This window comes from Procambarus clarkii, chromosome 44 (assembly GCF_040958095.1).
Source record: "Procambarus clarkii isolate CNS0578487 chromosome 44, FALCON_Pclarkii_2.0, whole genome shotgun sequence".
NCBI lineage: Eukaryota > Metazoa > Arthropoda > Malacostraca > Decapoda > Cambaridae > Procambarus > Procambarus clarkii.
In genome coordinates this window covers 30,325,237-30,351,365 of record NC_091193.1, presented here as the reverse complement: position 1 = coordinate 30,351,365, position 26,129 = coordinate 30,325,237, and the positions used below count along the sequence as shown (strand labels likewise).

Sequence of the window (26,129 nt, the reverse complement as noted above, 5' to 3'; positions counted from 1 at the left end):
GGAACCGAGCCCGGGGAGGGGCCGACGCCTAATACTCATGTGGAGTGGGAGGAAGGAAAAACCCCAATCCACAAAACTGCAAGCCCCACCCAGAGAGGTAGAAGAACCCCGGCGGGGACCAACGGGGCCTGAGTCCCCCAACGTCAGCCCCATCCCAGCCCCGGGAACCCACCCGGCAGGCCCCGAAGCCAAGTTGTCCCCCCCCCAAAGCCCCAGCCTCAAGAAAACCAGGGCAGCCACAAAAAGCACTAAGGAAGGGAGCCCACTGGCAGACTCTTACAGCCCCTGTTTCCTCCAGCCTGTTTCCTCCAGACGGCTGGAGGAAACAGGCTCGAATGCCCCCGTTGCTACCCCGGAAGGGGAAGTCCCCGAGACCAACCGAGTCTCAAAACCATGGAAGCCCTGCCCCGACCCCGAACCCACACACGGTAACGACCCGGATGTTGGGAGGACAGGGGGGGGGGGACCTGATAAGACCACCAATGAAAACGGGGCAGCCTTGGGGCTTCCGGAGAGCAAACAACTAGCACGTTGGCACTGAAACCCAATGTGCATTGCCCGTGCAGCCTGCACCGACATAATCAGCATAAGACTGGGTAACCGAGTCACAAGCAAGCAACAAAGCTTGCAGGACCCCGGGCCGAAGGTGTCACTGACCCCACAGGCTGCAGACGGAGGCAAAACCGTGAGAGTCATCCTGAGACAAGGGGACAGAGCAACTCTCGAACTCGCACAAAGCGAGGGGGGGGGGGGGGGACACCGGGACCACACCTATCAGGACCACACTCCCCCTAGGAGTTTCCCAGGGTCCAGAGCATTTACTATAAGAGGACTCGTGCTCGAGTAATCCCAGGCAGGGTACTGCTAACCGGCGCCCATGGCTACCAAACAACATTCTAAAAGCTGAACTCCCGGGACAGTGTACACTCACGAGGACCTAGCAGGGGGAACCACTGGAAGAAGAAAGAGAACTCGACACAAAGGGGGAAAGAATCAAAGGCAGAGCCCCCACCAGGTAGACAAACAAAAAGAAAAAGAAAACCCCGCAAGAGTACAGCATACCCAGGCGGAACAGAGTCGGCCGCTATTATTGGTGAAAACTAGCTGCACAGTACCCTGCGCCCCGCCAGTGCAAACTGCCCCTTACCCTAAGGGAAACAAGGGAGACAGAACCCCTATCACACAAAGGGCGGCTGAAAACCGAGCAGCAAACGACCTAGCAGAAGCAGGACCCAAGGAACTTGTGGAAGGTAACCCCAAGTCCCAAGGGCAGTACTTACAGGGCACCAAGGGAAGGGAACCCTAGGCGCATGCAGCCCGAGTACTGGAGACTCACTCCCGGCTCATGCACCACCTAGAAGACAGACACCACACTCTAGGTACAGTGCTGAAACAACCACTGGAGCCAGAGCACACAACCGGTGCCACTAGCATCAGCCGAAGAACTGGAGTGTGGATCGCTGGCGTGATAGGTCTGGGGCTTCCCCTTCCCCCTCCCGGGGAGGGGGGGGGGGCTACGCAGACAAAGGCGCAACGACAAAGGACGTCATACTAGTTTGCTCGTTTTTGTTTGGGGAGTTCTATCCACTCGTTCAGCTTTTGGTTGCAATTTTCACCAGAATAGGGGTTTGTTTTGGGACGCCTACCTTTCTGGGTGCCTAACCCGGTCGATGGCAGACATAAAATGCTTCCAACCACACGGGGGTTTCTATAGGCCATTGCTCCCCTTGCCTGTCTGAGGGGGCCAGGTTCTGGCTCGTGGTCCCCGGTAGGCCCATAAGAACTCCGTACTGACTGATGCCAAAGTCTGACATTAGCATATCAGCCTGGTAAGCTCCAGGGAGCCGTAGAGGCACCCCCAGAAATATTTTGGATTTCTCTCTATTTCACTGATGGCCTTTTGCTCTCTTTGCCTCTCCTGGGTGTGTATGATTCTTATAGCTTTAGTTCAATTGTTTCTATTTCTCTACCTAACCTTCTTTGCCGTTCTTGAGATAGGGTGCGACTCAAGTTGTTCCGCGATTCGTTTTCTTCGCCTATAGAGAGAACAACGTACCCGTTCCAATCTGCATCTCTTCCTCTTTTCTCTTAGGGGTATGCGGTTTGAGCATATTTCTAGTGCTACTGAGCTTATTTTTTCCAGGCACTGGTTCAGGTTAGCATTTTCTAGCTGTTCTTCCCAGCTTATTTCTGTGAAGTCTTGGTTTATTTGCTCCCAGTTTATCTGTTTATTATTGAAGTTGAATTTGCTGAAATCTCCTCCACCGGGAATCGGGACTGGTTTTGAAGGTCTATTTCCCATGCTTGTCAGAATTTCAATTAAGTTGTGATCTGTGCAGCAGGTATTTGTAATCATTATGTCCCTGATCTATTCATCATTATTAGTGAAAATGAGGTCCAGCGTTTTCTCCTTCCTAGTTGGTTCTACTATTTACTGGTTTAAGGAAAACCTGTCACACATCCGTAGCAGGTCATTTGTATGTGCCTGTTCATTTAGGCTACTTCCTAGTATTCTTTCTGATATAACTGTATTTGCTAGGTTCTTCCATTTCAGGTGCCATAGGTTGAAGTCCCCAAGCAGAATCATGTTCGGGGCTGGATTGGTGAGGTTTTCCAAGCAGTGTTCTATTTTCATTAGTTGGTCTTTAAACTGCTGATGATTTGCCTCTGGTGACTTATATACAAGGACAATAACTACATTTAAGATTTCTATTTTGATTATCAGCACTTCCACCATATAATTTGTGGTTTAGCAGCTCAGTACAGATGAGTGTCTCTTTGATGTAGAGGCTGACCCCACCCTGTAGCCGGTGTTTCCTGTCACATCTGAAAAGATTGTACTCTGAGATCCATATTTCACCATCATGGTAGTCCTTGGTGTGGGTTTCCATTAGGGCTGCAAACACTGCATTTACCTCATGTAGGAGGTCATCTATGAATTTCACTTTGTTACATTTGCATGTTTTTATGCCCTGAATGTTGGCGAATAAAAATGTTATGTTTGTGAAAGTGCTGGATGCTTTACTTGGTGTTATTATCTGAGGCTCTGGTAAGGAGGCCACTGTGTTTGCGTCCTCTTCAGCATTTGACCGAGTTGGTGGTAGAGTCTGGACATTTTTAGCCATTCTTCTCCTCCTCCTCCTCTTGCTAAAAAATCATCCTGGTACGTAGTGTTGTAGGTGCTTTTCTCAAAGCGGTCTGTCGGTCTTATTCGCCTGGTACCCCTTATATGGAAAGCTGGACATTCCATATTGAAGCCCTCTTTTCTATCTAAGGAGTTCTTGCAAAGTTCTGGGTGAAAAAAATTCACAGCTTCCGGTGCATTTACCTGTACTAAGGAGGATTCTGCACTTTCTACGGTGATCGTACATACATATTCCATTTGTTCTTCCCGATATCCCATGCATACAGTTACCCCATTTATAATAAAAACAGGTTTCCGGCCTTTGTTTTGTATGTTTTCCTTTGTCAGAGGACAACAACTGCTGTGGAGTTGCCACCGACAACACCCCTGACACAGCACCCTGCTGTGGCATCATTCCCGACACAGCACCCTACAGTGGTGCTGTCCCCGACACAGCACCCTGCTGCAGCGCCGTCCCCGACACAGCATCCTGCTGCAGCGCCGTCCCCGACACAGCATCCTGCTGCAGCGCCGTCCCCGACACAGCATCCTGCTGCAGCGCCGTCCCCGACACAGCACCCTGCTGTGGCGCTGTCCCCGACACAGCACCCTGCTGCAGCGCCGTCCCCGACACAGCATCCTGCTGCAGCGCCGTCCCCGACACAGCATCCTGCTGCAGCGCCGTCCCCGACACAGCACCCTGCTGTGGTGCTGTCCCCGACACAGCACCCTGCTGCAGCGCCGTCCCCGACACAGCACCCTGCTGTGGTGCTGTCCCCGACACAGCATCCTGCTGCAGCGCCGTCCCCGACACAGCACTCTGCTGTGGCGCTGTCCCCAACACAGCACCCTGCTGCAGCGCCGTCCCCGACACAGCACCCTGCTGTGGCGCTGTCCCCGACACAGCATCCTGCTGCAGCGCCGTCCCCGACACAGCATCCTGCTGCAGCGCCGTCCCCGACACAGCATCCTGCTGCAGCGCCGTCCCCGACACAGCATCCTGCTGCAGCGCCGTCCCCGACACAGCATCCTGCTGCAGCGCCGTCCCCGACACAGCATCCTGCTGCAGCGCCGTCCCCGACACAGCATCCTGCTGCAGCGCCGTCCCCGACACAGCATCCTGCTGCAGCGCCGTCCCCGACACAGCACCCTGCTGCAGCGCCGTCCCCGACACAGCATCCTGCTGCAGCGCCGTCCCCGACACAGCATCCTGCTGCAGCGCCGTCCCCGACACAGCACCCTGCTGCAGCGCCGTCCCCGACACAGCATCCTGCTGCAGCGCCGTCCCCGACACAGCATCCTGCTGCAGCGCCGTCCCCGACACAGCATCCTGCTGTGGCGCTGTCCCCGACACAGCATCCTGCTGCAGCGCCGTCCCCGACACAGCATCCTGCTGCAGCGCCGTCCCCGACACAGCATCCTGCTGCAGCGCCGTCCCCGACACAGCACCCTGCTGTGGCGCTGTCCCCGACACAGCATCCTGCTGTGGCGCTGTCCCCGACACAGCATCCTGCTGCAGCGCCGTCCCCGACACAGCACCCTGCTGTGGTGCCGTCCCCGACACAGCACCCTGCTGTGGCGCTGTCCCCGACACAGCATCCTGCTGTGGCGCTGTCCCCGACACAGCATCCTGCTGCAGCGCCGTCCCCGACACAGCACCCTGCTGCAGCGCCGTCCCCGACACAGCATCCTGCTGCAGCACCGTCCCCGACACAGCATCCTGCTGCAGCGCCGTCCCCGACACAGCACCCTGCTGCAGCGCTGTCCCCGACACAGCACCCTGCTGCAGCGCCGTCCCCGACACAGCACCCTGCTGCAGCGCCGTCCCCGACACAGCATCCTGCTGCAGCGCCGTCCCCGACACAGCACCCTGCTGCAGCGCCGTCCCCGACACAGCATCCTGCTGCAGCGCCGTCCCCGACACAGCACCCTGCTGCAGCGCCGTCCCCGACACAGCATCCTGCTGCAGCGCCGTCCCCGACACAGCATCCTGCTGCAGCGCCGTCCCCGACACAGCATCCTGCTGCAGCGCCGTCCCCGACACAGCACCCTGCTGCAGCGCTGTCCCCGACACAGCACTCTGCTATGGCGACATGGAAACTGCGCTCTGCGCGTCATCTGATTGTACCTGATTGTCATGGACAATTTGTTTGAAGAAATTTGAAATTTCCATGCAGGCATTTATTAGCGATTCTCTGCGCAGGAATTTTATCCAGAATTGCCATCATCTTCCAGAAAATAGTATTATTTTTTGAGCAGAGCCAGTATGCAGTGTTCTCTGAAACCATTTTTCCTTCCATTATTAGTCATGTTGGCACATTTATTGTGTATGACTGCTTGGCACAGTTGACATTGAAAACTCTGTTGGTGATCTACCACCTTGCGGCAGTCTGTGCACAATTTTCCCAAGGACATTTTTACTGAACTCTTCAGTTCAGTGATGGTGTTAAAGTAGTGGACCGGTGGGTGTTGACTAGTAGGTGGGTGGTGGTGGGAGACTAGCGGGAATGAGGCTATATGAACGGGCTGTGTTGCCACCTCGTGTCGCACCTCTTAATTTGCTTGTTCTTAATTTGTTTTGTTCACGTGTTAGGAGTACAATGCTTACATTTTCAACTAGTTATCTTACAGTGGAGGTGATTAGTTTCTGTATCAACTTGTATTACTGTATCCTGTATTACTTGATATTAAGGTATAGTATCTTAATTTTTGTGGTTGACACAATTGTTTATATAGAGAGTTTAGCACTGCGAACAACTATGATTATTTGATGTTTCAGTAAGGAGGGATGCGATTTTTTGTTTAAACGTCTTGGCAACTTTTGTCTCTGGACTCCTGGCACCACAAGGGCAGGCAGGCAGGCAGGCGGTGGACTTGTTGACTACACTCGAATTTCACTTGTTATTTCCTTAAAAACACAAAAGTTGGAAGGCAATCACTGGTATATTGTTTAATATGTAGAGACGCACTTTATGAGATATCTGACTGTCTTTAGTTCCTGTATCACTGGAATATCCCTAGATATATATTGTTTTTCGCGGAGCTCGTGCTCACGTGGCCTTCCCCATTCACACCCACAACAACATCTCTGTTCACCTTGGGTTCTGTTCACCCTGGGTTCTGACACCTTGGGTTCTGTTCACCTTGGGTTCTGTTCACCTTGGGTTCTGTTCACCTTGGGTTCTGACACCTTGGGTTCTGACACCTTGGCATTTAGTCAATAATTCTGGTCCCAGTAAGACAGGTGTTGCTTTGGGTTGCGTTTCCTTGTCTGTGTTCTCTTCTTCATCCTAGTGCCTGCTGTCTTTCCTCCTCCCTATCAAGTCCCTTTTAGCTTTCTGTTGTTAGTTATCTTCAAGGAGCCACCAGGAAGATTTCCCCCCAGAAATCCAGTGTTGAAAGTAATGAAACACCTGTTTCTGATAGAATCTAGGTGGTTTCCCGACCCCTACCCTTCCCTTCAGGTTTACTGGTTTATCAGTGGGTTGTTCATCAACTCCAGAACTGGATGGTAAGAAGAGCTGGCTGTGTGCTGGGGCCAGGCCACCTAGTGCTGGTGATCGCTACTAACAAGTTACAATCTAATTTGAGTGAATCCCTTGTTCCTTTTGAGTCATTTGGCTGTTTTGAGGCTACATTTTCTGTGAACCTTTCAGTTGTTTGTAAAGCTGCACTAACTTTCTGGATGCTTTCCCAGTGGAGTTGGAAGAGTATCACTCGCTCCTTGCACCTCTGTGAAGGGGCCAGCTTCTTATGCTCTGTTTATCCTCATAGGCCAAGCATATCTTCCACAACTGATGTAATCTTTCAATATGGAGCAATCTAAGATAGCTTCAGGGAGTCACTGAGGATCTACCAGGCAAAAGCATTTCATTACATTCAGTGCTGGGTGTTTGTCTGGCAGTCAACCAATTTCCAGGAAATTAACAAAGTTTGAACACCAAAGGTACTAATGTAGGGTTAGTATGTACTGTAAATTACATACATTTTCTTTACAGTGGCTGTAACCATCATGGAGTGTTCTGGAGGCGTAACTTATATAAAGGATTGATCAGCGCTGGCAGTATGGTGCGGCGATGGCGACGTGACAGAGCTTCCAGGAAATTTAGGTGGTCACCAGCACGCCATCCATGTATACCTTTAGTCTGTAAAATAAATATATATCAATCTAAATCAGATATATACTGCAATTAAATTCTTCTATGTACTTAGTTGCACCCTAAAGCAATACTGTACTCTCCCTGGAATATTGCATACGTCTGTTGAGGCCTGAGCAACCTTCTCGTCTCTTACAAACCAGGAGGCATATTTTGAAAGTCCTCCTTCAAGGATACGTAGTATTTTACAAAAAACCAGCGTTGAATGTAATGAAGCGCCATTTTCTGGGTGAGTCCCGGAGGCTTCCCGGAGCTATCCAGGCTGAATGGATATGTATAACTTTCTGGCATCAGTCAATGCATGGAGTTCTTGCCTACCGGGGACCACGCACCAGAACCTGGCCCTCTCAGAGAGGCACGAGGAGCAATGGCCTATAGAGACCCCCCCTTATGATTGGGAGCATTCTATGTCTGCCATCGACCGGGACAGGCACCCAGAAAGGTAGGCGCCCCAAAATAAACCCCTATTCTGGTAAACTATTGCGACCGAAGACCGAACAGGTGGACAGAACTCCCCAAAGGAAAATTAGCCCTCATGACGTCATCATGTCGCCACGCCGCCGTCTGCGCAACCCCCCCTCCCCGGGAGGGGGAAGGGGAGAGCCTTAGACCCAACCGTCGGCGACCCAACCATTAGTTCTTAGGCTGGATGTCAAAAACGCGAAAAACACCACCGACTGGAGGGAGGGAGGGATGCCGGGGAGCCTCCAGGACTCACCCAGAAAATGGCGTTTCATTACATTCAACGCTGGTTTTCTGGGGGGAGCCCCGTCGGCTCCCCAGAGCTAACTACCCAAAGATAAGGAAAAAACAGGGACTTACCCGGGCGGCGGGCCGTCCTCACTCTTCAATGCGAAGGCGAGACAACTGGCTGCAACCGCCGACCCAAAGCAACGCAGGCCCGACGAAGCCCAGGAACATTCACCAGGTAGCGAGCGGCCAGGACCCTGTACGATCTCCAAAAACCCCGGGTCCGAATGTCCACCCAAGATATGTTGCCAAAGACAGCCGCCAAAGCAGCAAATTTACGAACGTCGTGGGCCCGGGGACACAACACATGATGCACCCCCGGTCTGACCAACCAAGCATGAACAACCCACGGCCCCCTCCGGAACGCAGCCATCTCATTCTTCGCCAGAAAAGAGGGAGACAGCTGCAAACGAACAAAACGACCACCAGAACCGAAAGAGCAGAAACCCCGGCGCTGGAGGAGAGCATGAAGCTCGCCAACCCGACCCCCCGAGGCCAATGCCAACAGGAAAAGAGCCTTGGTAAAACAATCCCAAACAGAAGGGGCCACCACAAACCTGGGCAGAGAGGAAAACGAGAGCACGCGGTCCAAAGACCAAGACGGCTCAGGCGGCGCATGAGCAGGCCGGAGGTGAAACAACCCCGATATAACTTGCGAAATGGGACGGAAGTAACATCAACCCTGAAAGCAAGCTGAAGCGGCTCCGCCAACGCCGCACGATATGAAGCGACAGTATTCGGCATAAGATAACGGTCCTGAAACAGCCAAGAGAGAAAGGATAGAACAACCCTATCAGAGACCGAAGAACACCGACGCAGTGATAGGAAAAACCGGAAGGACCGCCAGGAAACCTCATACTGCCGCTGAGATGAAGCACGCAGGTGGGAGATCAACAACGAAGCCACCTGCGCACCATACAACGAATGATATACCCGAGTCAAAAACACCAGACGCGAAGACTCGAGGAGAAGATGGAACCAGCCTCGTACAGGGCCGGACCGATCTGCTGAAAGAGGCGGAGCCGCGGGAAGACCGTCGGGTACGGACACCGAGCAAGCAGCACCTGAAACCAAGGCTGGGCCGGCCACCAAGGGGCCAGAAGGACAACATGATCCTGGTAAGTCTCCAAGCGAGTCAGGACCTGGAGCAACAGCGGAACCGGGGGAAAGAGGTACAGGTAACCCCACCTCGCCCTGTCCAGCCTGAAGGTGTCGACCCCGACGGCTTCGCAGTCAGGAAAGGGTGCCACATAAACTGGGAGACGCCTCGACCACGCCAACGCGAAGAGATCCACGTCCGGAGTCCCGAACATCCGGCACAGCCAACGGAAGGAGTCGGCATCGACCGTCCACTCCGAGGACAGGGGACGGAACCGAGACAGGCCGTCCGCCAGGACATTGGACACCCCCCAGACATGAACCGCCAGGAGAGCCAAACCCCGAGAACTCAGCAGACGAGTCACCTGAAGCGACCAGCCCCAAAGAGCCAAGGATCGAATCGAACCCCCTCGGTTCAAACAATGAACCACCGGGGAGCAGTCCGAATGGAGCCGGATCGTTGATCCGCGAGCGACTCGAATCCTCCGGAGCGACATCCACACTGCCACGAACTCCCGCACCGTGCTGTGAGCCCGACGGAAAGACAGAACCCACCGCCCCTGGCCGGCCTGGTGAGCACTGGTCACAAAACCCCAGCCAAGAGACGACGCGTCCGTGTACACATCGAGCGAGGGCACGGGAAGGCGCCAAGGCACCGAACCCCGAAAAATCCGAAGAGGAAGCCGGCGACGCAGCAACCGACGCAAAGCCCCCGGAGGTCGAACCCAATGATCACAAGAGAGGCGGAAGGGCCGGCCCCGAAGGAACCAGAACAGCCGACGAAACCACACCCAACCTGGCGGGTAGCAACAAGCAACCGCAACCGCCTTGTGACCCGGGAACCCCTCGGAAACGGGTGAAGGCGGGACCGCAGGCGCAAGAGAGCCGCCAGAAGAAGAGACAAGGAAGCAGCACGAGCATCCCAAACTAGACCCAGCCAAGACCGAACCTGAGAGAGAACCAGATGGGACTTCCTCCAGTTCACCAAGAACCCGAACCTGGCGAGCTGGGAAAGAACCAAATCCCTGGTGAGATGACACGCGGACTGGCTGGGAGCCCAAACCAGCCAGTCGTCGAGATAGGCCAGAACCAGAACACTTAGCAGACACAGGCGGGCCACCACGACCCGAGTGAGGCGTGTGAAAATGCATGGCGCCAGACTCAACCCGAAGGGAAGACAACGAAAGCGGTAACCTTGCCGCCCCACAACAAAACCGAGCCAGTCCCTGAACTCTGGATGAACCGAGACGTGCCAATACGCGTCCTTGAGATCCAGGGACACCATCCAAGTGCCCCTCTCCAAGAGAAGACGGACCTGGGACAGCGTAGTCATTCGAAAGGAGGGGCACAACACCCACGGGTTCAGACGGGACAAGTCCAGAATAAACTGGAGGTCCGCGCAGTCCCGTTTCGGAACCGGAAACAGGCGGGAAACCCACCTGAGGGACGATGTCGTTTCGACCACGCCCAAGTGAACCCACTCCGAGATGACCCGACAGAGCACAGGAGAGAGCCTGCCCCGCCAGCCCCGAACCCCCGAGGGAGGAAGAGCCACCCAACGCCACCACAGGTCGCGCGAAACGACCCAAAAAGCCCATGAATCATGGGACCAGGCATGGACAAACCGGGCGAGCCGCCCCATCCCCCCCATCGCCTCGTCAATGGGGCAAACCGCGAAAGGGCCGACGCGGCTTGCAAGAACCAAGGTGGCGAACAGGACAGAGCCCACTCCGTCCAGCAACAGCCAGAACCGAAGGCGCCGCCAGCCCAGAATCTGGCACCAAAGGCCTACCCCGACGAAAAGACCCCCGAGCCCTGGCACGACCCTTCCGGGAAGGCCCCCCACGAGCTCCCGGAGCAACAACAACTCCGACACAGGCTGACAACTGACCGAGGCTGCCTGCAGGTACTGCCCCACAGAAGATTCCGCAAACAGCAACGGACAAAAGGGAGAGGACAAGCGAAGAGCCAGGGCTCAGGCGGACTCCAAGGAGGAAGCCAGCACCGCCTGACGACGCGCGAGGCAAGAAGCATAGAACCGCGACACCGCATCACGCAGGATGAGCGCGAAGAGCTTCAACAAAGCAGACGACGCCCGCACAGCCGAGGGCAGCGAACCAGACCTGGCAGCGGCCCCAAGCGCTCCCACATCCAACTCGAGCCAATCCGAGGATAGCTCAAGGAGGGAAAAGAAACGCAGAGCTGAAGCAAGCAGGCCACGAGTCCGCAAATCCTCCGCAATCAAGGCAGCCGAGAGGGAAGGAACCGGCACGTAAAGCTGCATGACACCAACATCCCGCGGAAGGGCAGAGGCGAACAAACAAGCATTCAGATGCTCGAAAGCGCCCCCCAGGAAAACCTGCAACGCCAAGGAAACCTCTCGCCACTCAAGCGCGCGGGACCGACAGAGCGTGTCCCAAGCCTCCAATGAAAAGAGAGGACAGTCTGCCAACCAGGACAACTCCGGAACCTCATAACGAAACCAGCACGAACCTGGGGATCTGTACATGAAGGAACGAGGATCCATCAGAAAGGCAATCCGGGTCACGCAAGAGGTAAGCCGCCAAGGCCTCCCGCACCCCTGAAGCCGAAACACGGGAAGCGGGAAACCTCAGGAAAGATGGAACCGAAGAACCCTTGGGATCATGGAACCGAACCTGGGGAAGGGTGGACACCAAATCCAATTTGTACACGGAGGGAGCGAAAGAGAACCCCTCTCCTTATAATACCAAGCCCCGCTCGGAGGGCAAAAAAACCCAGGCGGGGTCCAATGGGGCCCAAGGCCCCCAAGCCAACCCCTCCCCAACCCCAGGAACCTCATCCAGAGGGCCCGGGGCCGAGCCGTCCTCCTAAGCCCCCACCCCCAAAGAAAAGGTGGGAGCAGCCGACAAAGCAGGAACAAAGGGGGCCCACTGGCTAGACCCAGAAGCTTCGGCAGAAGGACCAGGCTCGAATGCCTCCGCCACTGCCCCAGAAGGGGACACCCCCGAGACCGCCCGAGTCTCACAACTGACTAAACCCAGCACCGGCACCGAAACCTTCAGACGTTTAGGAGCCGGCAGCAAGGGGGGGGGGGAGGGGGGGAGCAACGAGCAACAGAAGGGGAAGGACTTGGAGGGGCGGACGGAACCAGAGCCGAAGCGACCCCCACCCCCAAGTCCGGGTCCCTATAACCAAAACGGGGCAGTCTCGGGGCATCCGGGGCAGCGACCAACCTAGAGCGTTGCAGCAACCTAAAGCGAGCATGCAACGCCTCAGCTGCCCTCACCCGCATATCAGGCGCAGTAGCCTGGGTGAACTGGAGAACGTACAGACAACACACGTCGCATGACTCTGGGTCAAAACAATCACCGACCCAACAGGCAGCATGGCGCAGGCAAAACCAGTGAGTGTCCCCCTGAGACAAGGGGACAGAGCAACTGTCAAACTCGCAGGACGCGAGGGGGGGACTAAGGGGTCACATCCATCGGACCACATAGCCCCCGTGGGGTTTTCCAGGGCCCTTAGCCTTGATATCACGCTAAGGGAAGCTCAGGCACCTAGGGAAGATAACCCTAGGCGCATGCAGCCCGAGCACCGTGGAATAATACTCCTGGCCCACACACCGCCGGAAGGGACAGCTCAGACCACCAGGAACAGAACTGCAACTGCAAACAGGAGCCAGAGGCACGACCGCACCAGATCCCATCAGCCTGAGAACTAATGGTTGGGTCGCCGACGGTGGGGTCTGGGGCTCCCCTCTTCCCCCTCCCGGGGAGGGGGGGGGGGTTGCGCAGACAGCAGCGCGGCGACATGATGACGTCATGAGGGCTAATTTTCGTTTGGGGAGTTCTGTCCACCTGTTCGGTCTTCGGTCGCAATAGTTTACCAGAATAGGGGTTTGCTTTGGGGCGCCTACCTTTCTGGGTGCCTGTCCCCGTCAATGGCAGACATAGAATGCTCCCAATCATAAGGGGGGGTCTCTATAGGCCATTGCTCCTCGTGCCTCTCTAGAGGGGGCCAGGTTCTGGCTCGTGGTCCCCGGTAGGCAAGAACTCCATGCATTGACTGATGCCAGAAAGTTATACATATCCATTCAGCCTGGATAGATCCAGGGAGCCGACGGGGCTCCCCCCCAGAAAACAAGCGTTGAATGTAATGAAACGCCATTTTCTGGGTGAGTTCTGGAGGCTCCCTGGAGCTTATCGGGCTAATGTATGTTATATTACACCAGGACATTAGCTAAGGAGTTCAGACCTACCAGGGACCAGTGCCAGAACCTGGCCCCTTCAGAGAGGTTTCAGGGAGCAATGGCCCTGGAAAACCACCTTGTGGTTGGGTTTTCCTTATCTGCCATCGACCGGGGTTAGGCACCCAGAAAGGTAGGTATAACAAAACAAACCCCACATGGTAAAAAACTAAAACAGAAAACCGAACAGAGTTAGAAACTCCCTACAATAGCAAGGAAACAAGCAAACATCACACTTTACTGTCGCGCCGATCGTCCGCGCAGCCCTCCCTGCCTCTAGAGGGGAAGAAGGGGTGCCCTGGACCTCACCGCACCTGCTGCATAGCATCAGTTCGGAAGCTAAGCTTCAACCAATGCAAAAAAAATGCCGACCGGTGGAAGGGAGTGTTGCCATGGAGGCTCCGGGGCTCACCCAGAAAATGGCATTTTATTACATTCAACGCTGGTTTTCTGTGGGGAGCCCCTACGGCTCCCTGGAGCTTCATACCTAAAGAGAAGGAAAAGAAAGGGCTGACCCTGGAGGCAGACACCACAAACTCCGCAACGCGAAGCTAAGACAAAAGGCTGCAACCTGCGACCGAAGGCAACAAGAACGCACAGCAGCAGACACGCGCATAAAGAATGGGCGGCCAGGAACCTGTGCGACCTTCAAATCCTCGTGCCCGAAATGAGCCCCAGACGTCACCAACACAGCAGCAAAAGCTGCAAACGTCCAAACAGCACGGGCGCAAGGATAGACTGCAGGCTGGAAGACTTAAAAACTCTGCAGATGACCTGGGAGACCCGAGCCCTGAAACAAGGAATGAGGGGAACCGGATCAATCCAAAGCGCAGCCCCAGACACAACATGCAGGTAACGGCAAAGAGGCACAACCAGACAACACAGGACGCACCCCCCAGCCGAACCAATCAAGCATCAATAATCCAAGGACTCCTCCAGAAAACAGCCGTCTCGACCGTCGCCAGAAAGATGGAGAAAGGCTGCAAACGTACAAACCTACCACCAGTGTCAAAGTGCAGAAACCCCTGCACCGGAAGAGCCAGAAGCTCCCCAAACCCGACCCACAGAGGCACATGCCAACAAAATATGGCCTATGAAAACCAAATTTGAACTGAAGGGGCTACCACAAACTGAGGAGATGATAAGAGGGCACCCTGATCAAGGACCAGGATGGCTCAGGCGACGCACGAGCAGGCCGGAGATGAAACAAAACACGAGAAAGCGTACGGAACGGGGCAGATGTGACGTCCATCCCAAACGCAAGCTGGAGCAGCTCCGCCAGCGCCGCACAAAACGAGGCGACAGTAAGAAACATCAAATAACCGTAGTCCTGAAAACCTAAGAAAGGACAAGACAACCCGATGCAAAAGAGAAGATAACCTACAAAGAGCAAGAAAAAGGTGCATAGAAACACCAGGAACGTCATACTGTCGTCGAGACGAAGCTTGCAGGTGGGACACCATCAACGAAGCTACCTGATCAACACAGAGATGGTGATACTCGCGTCAAAATACCAGATGCGAAGAGCCGAGGAGAAGGGCAAACCAGTCACGTACAGGACCGGTCCGACCTGCCGAAAGAGGCAGAGCCGCGGGTAAATGCCCCGGGTTCGGACACCTATCAAGCAGCGTCTGAAAATAAAGCTGGGCCAGCCACCAAGAGACCATGAGGATTCCTCTCCTTGGAAAAGGACTCTAACCGAGCCAGAACCCGAAGCAACAGCTGGACCGGGAGAAGCGGAACAGGTACCCCCACCTCGACCAGTCCTGCCGAAAGGCATCCACCGTGAACGCCTCGAAGGTGGGTAAGGGCGCGACATAGAATGGGCGATACCTAGACCACGCCGACACGAAGATGTCCATGTTTAGGAGTTCATACGTCCGGCAGAGCCAACAAAACAGCACTGAACCTCGAAAAACCCGAAGAGGAAGCTGGCAACGCAACAACAGACGTATAGCCCCCAGAGGGTAAACCCAACAATCACGAGAGCGGCGGAAGGGAAATCCCGAAAGGAACCAGAACAGCCACTGGATAAATCAGCACAGCGAAGTTCAGACTCCCGAACAACTGCTCATGCAACCACTGAGTGACCCAGCAGCCCTCCAGAAACAGGCGATGACGGGACTGCAGCCGCAGCAACAACGCCGGAGGGAGAGACAAGGAAACAGTCCGAGAGTCCCATACAAGACCCACCCAAGTCTGAACCCGGGACAAAACCAGATGGCACACTTCCTCCAGTTAACTTCCTTGATAAGACCCTGTGTTTTTCCTTGCCTTTGGGTAGTTAGCTCTGGGGAGCTGATGGGGGCTCCCCACAGAAAACCAGTGATGAATGTAATGAAATGTCATTTTCTGGGCGAGTCCCAGAGGCTCCCCGACATCCCTCCCTCTCTCCGGTCGGCAATCTTTTTCACGTGTTTTTGATATCCAGCCTAAGAACTAATGGTGTGATCACTGGTGCAAAGGTCTGGAGCTTCCCCTTGCCCCAGACCTTCGCTCAGACAGACAAGAATACAGACAGACAGAACAAGTTCTGTCCACTTGTTCAACTTTTGGTAGCAATATTTTTCACTAGAATAATTGTTTTGGAGAGCCTATCTTTCTGGGTGCCCAGACCCAGTCGATGGCAGACATAGAATGCTCCCAACTACACAAGGGTTTCTATAGGCCCTATCTCTTTGTGCCTCTCTGAGGGAGCCAGGTTCTGGCTCGTGGTCACTGGTAGGCATGAACTCCATGCACATTGACTTATGCCAGAAAGCTAATAAATACATATCAACCTGGATAGTTCCGGGGAGCCTCCAGGACTCGACCAGAAAATGGCGTTTCATTACATTCAATGCTTTTTTTTTTTTTTTTTTTAGAAATTTCAATCATCTGGCAGCAGCGCTATCATTGCACTTTACTGAAATTTTGTTTGTGGGATTATTTTACATGTTGTAACAGAATGAGAGGGTGTGCATCATAAAAATATAAAAATCTGTTTTTTGTTGAAATTTAAATCATCAAGTTGTAGCTCTAAATATGATTAAATTTTGCTGACATTTTTAAGTGCGGGTTTCTTTTCCAACTTGTAACACAATGTGAGGGGAATGCTAATCATTTTTCAAACTAAAGTTTTTCTGGCCCAATCTAATGTGCCGGAAAGAACCTACTGACAAAGACTGATAGGTTCGAACAAAGCACTCTTGTTCCACTAACAGGGCCTCGTAGCCTGGTGGATAGCGCGCAGGACTCGTAATTCTGTGGCGCGGGTTCGATTCCCGCACGAGGCAGAAACAAATGGGCAAAGTTTCTTTCACCCTCAATGCCCCTGTTACCTAGCAGTAAAATAGGTACCTGGGTGTTAGTCAGCTGTCACGGGCTGCTTCCTAGGGGTGGAGGCCTGGTCGAGGACCGGGCCGCGGGGACACTAAAAGCCCCGAAATCATCTCAAGATAACCTCAAGATAACCATGAAAAGGTAGCTGCAATGCAGTGTCCACTAGACCATGCAAAGCATATGCGAAAGAGCAATATTCCAGGAAAAGCAGTTTATTGTCTAATGACCAATTAACTATCTCAGAAAGGATCATTTCTTTATAGAGTACTCAATCCCTAATTTTTAATTAATTGAACAATGTAAATTATTAATTTTTGACATCAATTATTTAATACTTGGCTAAGGTTAAGACACATGTGTTCTTGAAATCTATAAAAGGTTAATAATTGGAAAAATTCATATAATTTAGAGATAATTAAAATTATTAAATGAGCTTAATTTCTTAATATAATTTATACAGCTAATATATGCACTTTAATTCTGTCATACCTGCAAAACAACAAGAGACTTGTAAGACCCTGCAAACTTTATGATTATGCTCTTCAAGTGTCTAAGAAGAGCAACAACAAAATACACAGCATAGTCAGGTCCTTGAAGAAGCACAAGAATCAAGTAGTGACACACCTCCACCCATGGTAGCACACCCAAGAATGTGCAGCGCACCCATTCCCCAACAACATTCCACAAACATGTGTCGCTAGCCTGTAAACATAAATTTCAACAGAATTATTATATATTAAGTATATGCTAAATAGCATTATAATACTGTAATTCAAAAATTTGTGTAACCCATAATAGACATGAGTGAACAGTACTTGCACACGCGCACACACAACCTCATTCTGGAGATTTTCTTGTATCAACACGTCAAGCAAGCCACAAGAATGAAGGAAGGGGATGTACCGTCAGTACTGGATCTAATATTCACCAGGAAAGAAGAAGAGGTAATTTGATATCTAGTACCTTCCTCCCTCGGGAAAGAGTGATCATGTCCTGTTAGACATTACATAGTAATGGCGAGTATTCTCGGTTGGCGGGAAACTGCGCCAACCAAGAAAACTATTTTTGATTTTGAAGAAAATGGGACATTGAAACAGTTGTTAAACTCGATTTCAAGAGAGGACACTGGGGAACGTCAACAAAATTTTTTAATGATTGTAATTAGACAGATTTGTTGCTAGGCAGGGAAGTAAATGAGATATAGGTCAAATTTTGCAAAATATATAATGAAGGCACACAAACATTCATACCTAAACAGAGGTACAGGGCCAGAAAACAGGATTGGTTCAACAGAAATTGGGAGAGGGCCAGAGACCAAAATACACAAAATTGGAATCAATATAGGAAGAGGTCAAACCCCCAAACATACCAGCGATACAAAGATGCGAGAAACAATTACTCAGCAGTAAGGAGAGATCCAGAAAGAAATTTTGAAAAAGGAATAGCAGACAAATGTAAAACAGAACCAGGCTTATTCTACAAATTCATAAACAACAAATTGCAGGTAAAGAATAATATTCAGAGGTTAAAAATGGGAAACAGGTTCACGAGAAATGAAAAGGAAATGTGTGAAACATTAAACGAAAAGTTCCAAAGCGTGTTTATACAAAATGAAATTTTCAGAGAACCAGACACAAATAAGAATTCCAAAAAACAACATAGAGCACACAGAGGTGTCTAGAGACGAAGTGGAAAATGTGCTTAACCCTCAAACCGCGCATATCATATATAAATGATATCAGTGACAAAACCGAAACCGCGCACATCATTTATATATGATTTCGTGTCTAGCGCTATAATTTAAATGCAACGCCTGGGATAGGGGCAGCTATAGTACAGCCACGACCGATAGTTGCCAGATGCCACCTAGAAAAAAAATCCAGGCCAACATTCTTGGGTGTTACAGCATCAGTATTGAGCAAGCCACCAAGGCTGGCGCACGCAGCACGAGCTCACAGCACCACTGTTCAGCTTGTGACCACAGCATCGCCTACAAATACCATAATATAAATGATACTGCTATTATTTAGCAGTGATAGTATTACTGAAGCCCCCTGACTGTGATAAAACTGACCAGGATTCTGATAATAGCAGGATTGTGGTGATATTTAGCGCTGTGCTCCATGGAGGGAGGCGTAAGGCTGTGGGAGGGAGGGTTGTGGCGTCGTTTTCTGACTGTGTGTGGCCACCATTTATTGACTGCACTCACCATACCAGCTTAGTGGTTCGATATGGTGAACACAAATGTAGATACTTATATATAACGTGTGTATAGAGTGTGATAACAGCGAGAGGAGTAGGTTGGGAGCCGCCATTTTTGAGGGAAGAGCGTCGTCTGCACGTCTTGGCATGGTGTTTACTGATGGCCACTATGGTCTTTGGGTACCATACCAGCTTATTTGTTCAGGTATGGTGAATAAAACAGGTACTGTAGATACTTATATATAATATGTGTATATAGCATAATAACACCACAAACAATATTGTTGAAGGACAAATATTAGTGCGTCTGGCCTTGAGGGCGGCCGCCGATCAGCTGACTGTGTGAGTAGCTACGTCTTTGTGGCCTTTACTCGCCATACAAGCTTAGATGTACAGTTATGGTGAACAAAACATGTAAATACGTATATATAACGTCTGTGTATAGTGAATAAATACAGAAAGAGTATTGTGGGAGGTGAATGAGGGTGAGTGAGGTGGTGTTGAGGGAGGGAGTGGCAGTGAGTGGCTCGCTGGTGTTTGGCGGTCACTCCTCGTTGCTTTTTGACTCACAAGACCAACTTAGTAGTTCGTTATGGTGTACAAAACATGCAAATACTTATATATAACCTGTGTATATAGTGTAACAACAGCAAAACTATTTGTTTATTGTTTTATGAATATAATAATTGAATCACTAGTATGCACACCATAATTTTGAGTACAGCGATGGTTCACACATTTTATAATATAAATATACCACAATTCACTGTATGGAATAATATTACTGCAAAAAAACTAAGAAAAAATCAGAGACATTGAAATAATTAGGTAATAATATATTTGTGGCAACTGCCGTCTGACAGCTCGGGCGGAGTAGACATCATCTGGCGAAGGCTCTGCCAACGCCCCTTTTTTGCCACACTTCCCTACCCTATTGCGGCTAAAATATGCCACCTACGATTTTTTTGTTATTTTTTCCGTGATCAGGGAACAAAAATGAACACTTCTATAAGACGAAAGAATTTTTGGGAATTTTTTTTTTTGTTGCGCCTGTGGGTGTGAATTCCATTTGGGCCCCTAGCGGTTTGAGGGTTAATGTCAGTCCGATAGCTCCAGGTAACTGACAAGGCTCCCCACAGAAAAACTTTAAATAAATATTGTAGTTTTAAGCACTATATTATATAATCTTACCTGCAAAGCCAAATAAAGAGTTGGAATTTCAATACTCAGAAGTAGCTGGACATTATGAATGATTCCTCCCAAGGTCATCTCTCCTGGCATTATCTCGTGGGAGTTCCTTAGAGAGTCAGCAAACGAGGGCCATAAAACTCCCCCAATGAGTAGACTACTTAAGTTTGTTAGAACACGACGACATCTGAAACATAACATTTTATATAAAAAAATTTTAGTTGTAATATTATACAGTGGTACCTCAGTTTACAAATGCCCCTCTTTACGAACTTTTCGGGTTACGAGCTCGATTTCTTTGGAAAATTTGAATCGGGTTACGAACTTTACCTCAGGATACAAGTTTGTTGATACGAACATGGCCGACCTAGCGCGTGGTGACACTGCGATCGTGCCTCAGTTTCCCAGTGCCTCCCACCTTGTAACTATCCTGCCTGAATTCTTTGCAAGGATTTACATTTTTTCGGATTTTTGGCTATTTGAACATAAAACCAGCGTTGAATGTAATGAAACGCCATTTTCTGGGTGAGCCCCGGAGGCTCCCTGGAGCTTATCGGGCTAATGTATGTTATATTAGACCGGAACATTAGCTAAGGAGTTCAGACCTACCAGGGACCAGTGCCAGAACCTGGCCCCTTCAGACAGGTTTCAGGGAGCAATAGCCCTGGAAAACCCCCTTGTGGTTGGGGTTTTCCTTATCTGCCATCGACCGGGGTTAGGCACCCAGAAAGGTAGGCATAACAAAACAAACCCCACATGGTAAAAACTAAAACAAAAAAACGAACAGCGAGGTAGAAACTCCCTACAATCCCAAGGAAACAAGCAAACAAGCAAACATCACACTTTACTGCTGCGCAGATCGTCCGTGCAGCCCTCCCCGCCCCGAGAGGGGGAGGGGGGAGCCTCAGACCTACCGCACCGACTACCTAGCACCAGTTCGGAAGCTAAGCTTCAACCAATGCGAAAAAATCGCCGACCGGTGGGAGGGAGGGTTGCCAGGGAGCCTCCAGGGCTCACCCAGAAAATGGCATTTCATTACATTCAACACTGGTTTTCTGTGGGAATCCCCCTATGGCTCCCTGGAGCTTCATACCCAAAGAGAAGGAAAAGAAAGGGCCCGGGAGGCGGCCGCCAAAAACTCCGCAACGCGAAGCTGAGACAACAGGCTGCAACCTGCGACCCAAAGCAACAAGAACGCACAGGAGCAGACGCGCATAAGGAATGGGCGGCCAAGAACCTGTGCGACCCTCAAATCCCTGTGCCCGAAATGAGCCCTAGACGTCACCAACATAGCAGCAAAAGCTGCAAACGTCCGAACAGCACGGGCGCAAGGACAGATCGCAGACTGGAAGAATTAAAAACTCTGCAGACGACCTGGGAGACCCGAGCCCTGAAACAGGGAACGTGGGGAACCAGATCAACCCAAAGCGCATCCCCAGACATGGTACACAGGTAATGGCAAAAAACGCAACCAGAGAATACAGGACGCACCCTCAGCCAAACCAATCAAGCATCAATAACCCAAGAACCCCTCCAGAAAGCAGCCGTCTCGACCATCGCCAGGATGGAGAAAGGCTGCAAACATACAAACCTGCCACCAGTACCAAAGTGCAGAAACCTGAACCGAAGGGGCTACCAAAAACTGAGGAGAAGATAAGAAGGCACCCTGATCAAGGACCAGGACGGCTCAGGCGACGCATGAGCAGGCCGGAGGTGAAACAAAACACGAAAAAGCATACGAAACGGGGCAGATGTGATGTCCACTCCGAACGCAAGCCGGAGCGGCTCCGCCAGCGCCGCACAAAACGAGGCAAAAGTAAGAAACATCAAAACTAGTCCTGAAAACCCAAGAAAGGACAAGACAACCCGATGCGAAAGAGAAGACAACCTACCAGGAGCAAGAAAAAGTGCATAGAAACACCAGGAACGTTATACTGTCGCTGAGACGAAGCTCACAGGTGGGACACCATCAACAAAGCCACCTGATCACAACAGAGATGGTGATACCTGCATCAAAATACCAGACGTGAAGAGGCGAGGAGATGATCGAACCAGTCACGTACATGACCGGTCTGACCTGCCGAAAGAGGCGGAGCCGCGGGAAAACGCCCCAGGTTCGGACACCAAACCAATTCAGCATCTGAAAAGAAGCTGGGCCGGCCACCAAGGGACCATAAGGACTACTTTCGTGGCAATGGGCTCCAATTGAGCTAGAACCCGAAGCAACACCTGGACCGGGAGAAGAGGAACAGGTACCCCCACCTCGACCAGTCCTGCCGAAGGGCATCCACCGTGAACACCTCGCAGGGGGATAAGGGTGCCACATAAAATGGGCGACGCCTAGACCATGCTGACTCAAAGACGTCCATTGCCAGGAGTCCATACGTCCAGCAGAGCCAATGAAACGAGTCGGCGATGACTAGCCAATCCGCGAACAGAGGAATATACCGAGACAGCTGTCTGCCAGGATGCAGGACACACCCCGGAAATAAACCTCACGGTTAGCCAAACCCCGAGAATCCAGCAAACGAGCCACTCTAAGGGACCATCCCCAAAGGACAAACACCTAAGAGAAACCCCCTGTGGTTCCGGCAAAGAACCACCAGAGAACAGTCTGAATGGGGCTGAATGGCAGAGCAACGAGTGACCCAAACCCTCCAAAGCGCAAACCAGACAGCCACGAACTCCCGAACCGTGCTGTTAGCCCGACGGACGGATAGACCCTACCATCCCCAGCCGACCTGGTGAGCACTGGTCACAAAGCACAGCCGAGAGATGACCCGTCCTTGAACACATCGAGTGAAGGCTCGGGAAGGTGCCAAGGCATGGAACCCCGAAAACCCCAAAGAGGAAGCTAGTGATGCAGCACCAACACAAGATCCCCGGAGGAAAAAAACCCAACGATTGCAAGAGGTGGAAGTGGAGTCTCCAAAGGAACCAAATAGACGCCGAAGCCAAACCTGACCCTGCGAGCAGACCAGCACACCGAAGTTCAGACTCCCGCACAATTACTCGAGCAACCACCGAGCAACCTGGGACCCCCTCAAGAACAGATGAAGGCGGGACCACAGCCGCAGCAACACTTCTGGAGGGAAAGTCAAGGAGTGGCCCAAGAGCCCTAAACAAGACCCAGCCAGGTCCGAACACAGGACGAAAACAAATGGAACGACCTCCAGATCACCAGGAAACCAAACCCGGCGATCTGGAAAGAACAACACCCCTGGCGAACAGACAAGCGGACCGACTGGGAGCCCACACTAGCCAGTCGTCGAGATAGGCCAGACACCGAATCCCAAACAGACTCAGACAGGGCACCAAGATCCGGTAAAGATGCGTAAATACACCAAGTGCCAATTACAAAATAGGGAAGGCAACAAAAGCGGTAAGCCTGAGGCCCCACCACCAACTGTGCCAGTCCCAGAAAACTGGAGAGGAACGTGCCAAGAAATGACCTGGAGGTCCAGGGCCACCATCCAGGCACCCGGCCCCAACAGAAGCTGGACAGGAGACAACTGTCCTCCGATGAGGGCATAGAATCCAGGGCGCAGACTGAAGAAGTCCAGAAGAACCACAGATTCGACAGGCCCATGTCTGCATAGAGTAGACGGGAACCCTAGAAGGACGGGGCAGATCGACCCCGTCCAATGAACCCACGAAGATGACACAACGAAGTGCAGGGGAAGAAGTCCACCCCGCCAGCCCTGAACCCCCCAAAGGGGTAGAAGTCGTCCACCGTCGCCACCAGAGGCTGGAAGACAACCAAAAGTGCCCACTAACTGCGGGACCATGCGAGAGTCAGCAGAGCAAGCTGCTCCCCCAGCGCCCCATCAACAGAAAAGGGAACAGAGCCCCTTCCGAAAGAAAAAATATACATACACATATATACACACATATTATGTATATACACCTACACATACACACAAGGTATGTTACACACACGTGCGTATGCACATATACATGTGCACACATACACGTGAAAAGAGAATTACAAGCCGCCGACCAGTGAGCAGAGAGCACCATGCCGGCCAGGCGAAGAAGGCACAAAACTGCATCAAAAGGCCCACCTCGACAACAAAACCCTAAAGTCCCAGCACGACCACAACACATGCCAAGACCCAAAAAGAGCAGTCTGCAAGCCAGGAAGACCCCGGAACCCCAGAAGGCAGAACCTGGTCACACATGAGGAAACAAAGCCCCCCCCTGAACCCACAAAGGGGGCCCAAGAGGAAGAAACCTTCAGAATAAAACCAAAGAACCCAAAGGAACCCGAAATCGAACCAGGGGGAGCCCAAACCACCACATTTGCCGGCGGAGATACACCACAGAAAGGCAAAGCACAGCCCCAGACAAAACCCCCAGGGAAATGGTCAAAACAGACTGAAAACACAGGGACAAGGTGTGGGAGCACGCATAACAGACAGGGACACTGAGCCCAAACAGACAAAACGGAAAACCTGGTGTAAAATCAGCACTCAAACGTTCCCAGATGAACAGAAAACGGGCAGAAAACACCAGAAAGGCACAGAAATGACAACAGGAGAATAAAACCCCTGAAAAAAGTGAAAAACTCACCCGAGAAGCTCGCTCGCACACCCAGGCACATGTAAACAAACTGCAATGCCGCCCTGGTGGCCACGCCGGGAAACCGGCAGAAGAAAATGGCCACCAGAACAGAGGGCTGTGACTTGACGCAAAAGATACGAAAACACGCCAGCAAAAGTGGGAAGCAAGCAGACTGGATGGGCGAAAAAATCAGCCCAGAAGCAGAAAACCCAGGCAGGGACAAACTGCCCCAGAACTGCTAGCAGGCATCCCCCATAGCCCCGGGAACCAACAACAGAGGCCCCGGGGCAGAGCCGTCCTCCAAGCCCTCCGCCCATAAAGAAAAGGAAGAATCCATGGGAAAGGCAGCAAGAAAGGGCCGCTGGTAAGACCTAGAAGCCTTGGCAGGAGGAACAGGCTCGAAAACCTCCATCCCCATCCCGAACGAGGCAGCCCCCGAAAACCGCCCGAGTCACAAAACCAACTAAATCCCGCCCCGACCCCGAAACCCGCAGACGGTCTGGAGCCGGGAAAGGGGCGAACAGCACCTAACCAAAACGGGGCGGCCCCGGGGCATCCGAGTGGAAAACCAACCTAGCATGTTGCAGCAACCTGGGCGGGCGCATCTTTACCATTGTGATCATTGCTGTCTTATATGTGCTGTCAATCTGCTGTATGGTGTCTATTAATCTTGTTTAAATTACTAATCAAGCTGTCAATGTAATCAATCAGAGCTTTAATATAACAATGTGTTTTAATATACTTCCTTATCTCTCTCATCTCATTTTTCTCTTGTAATGTATCTTTATCATTTATCAATTCTGCTTGAAATTACCTACTTAAAATTATCTGCTAGATTAAGGACCTGCCCGAAACGCTGCGCGTACTAGTGGCTTTACAAGAATGTAAATACTGTACTATCCAATGTATTCTCACAAACCCAATGTACCTTCTTGTATATATATAAATAAATAAATAAATAAAATAAATAAATAAATAACCTAACCTAGCTTGCAACACGGATGCCGTCTGTACTCTAACAGTAATAACATCAGGAGAGTACTGAAGAACAAGCAGAGAATCTCTCGCAAGACTCCGGGTCAAGGTGTCAATGACCCAACAGGCAGCATGACGGAAGTAAAAGTGGTGACTCTCACCCGGAGACAAGGGCGCAGCAACCAACGGTCCCGTACAAGATGGGTTGGGACCCGGAAGACACATTAAATGGCCCACCAAGCCCCGACAGGGGTTTCCAGGGCCCGTAGGGTAACAACTACGGGAAGCCCAGGCAAGGTGTTGCTAACCGGTTAAACACCCGAAATAAACAAGTGGTAGAGTATAGCACTGAAAATCCCTGTGACGTGTACAATCGCGGGGGCCTAGCAGAGGGCCACCAAACACTACCAGTGGAACTATAGCCACACTAGGCAGACCCCCACCAGGCAAAAGAAAATAAAAACAAAAGAAAAACCCCACAAAAGTACACTGTTTCCAGAGGCAACAGGAACCGGTCATCGCT

The 26,129-nt window shown here is 51.6% G+C and overlaps 2 protein-coding genes across 2 annotated transcripts in view; both read right to left on the bottom strand.

Moving 5' to 3' along the window:
• Positions 1–26,129, bottom strand: part of LOC123745439 (protein broad-minded) — a 244,144-nt gene that overhangs the window by 15,922 nt on the left and 202,093 nt on the right. Inside the window, exons 8-10 of the mRNA XM_069300871.1 lie at positions 20,072–20,255; positions 17,168–17,380; positions 7,110–7,269 (exon numbers count right to left, since the gene is read on the bottom strand). Of these exons, the coding sequence (XP_069156972.1) occupies positions 7,135–7,269; positions 17,168–17,380; positions 20,072–20,255 (532 nt within the window). The 3' untranslated portion in view covers positions 7,110–7,134. The remainder of the gene's footprint in view (positions 1–7,109; positions 7,270–17,167; positions 17,381–20,071; positions 20,256–26,129) is intronic.
• Positions 3,555–7,135, bottom strand: LOC138350211 (ribosome-binding protein 1-like). The gene is made up of 3 exons (XM_069300559.1): positions 7,121–7,135; positions 6,703–6,856; positions 3,555–5,185 (listed from the first exon to the last, which is right to left on the bottom strand). The coding sequence occupies exons 1-3, from the start codon at positions 7,133–7,135 to the stop codon at positions 3,555–3,557; spliced, it is 1,800 nt and encodes a 599-aa protein (XP_069156660.1).

Excerpts from the sequence above, each read along its gene's own strand:
- LOC138350211 (XM_069300559.1), bottom strand. Across the intron at positions 5,186-6,702 it reads GGATTCACTCAAATTAGATT|CGCTGCAGCAGGGTGCTGTG; the intron begins GTAACTTGTTAG and ends TGTCGGGGACAG.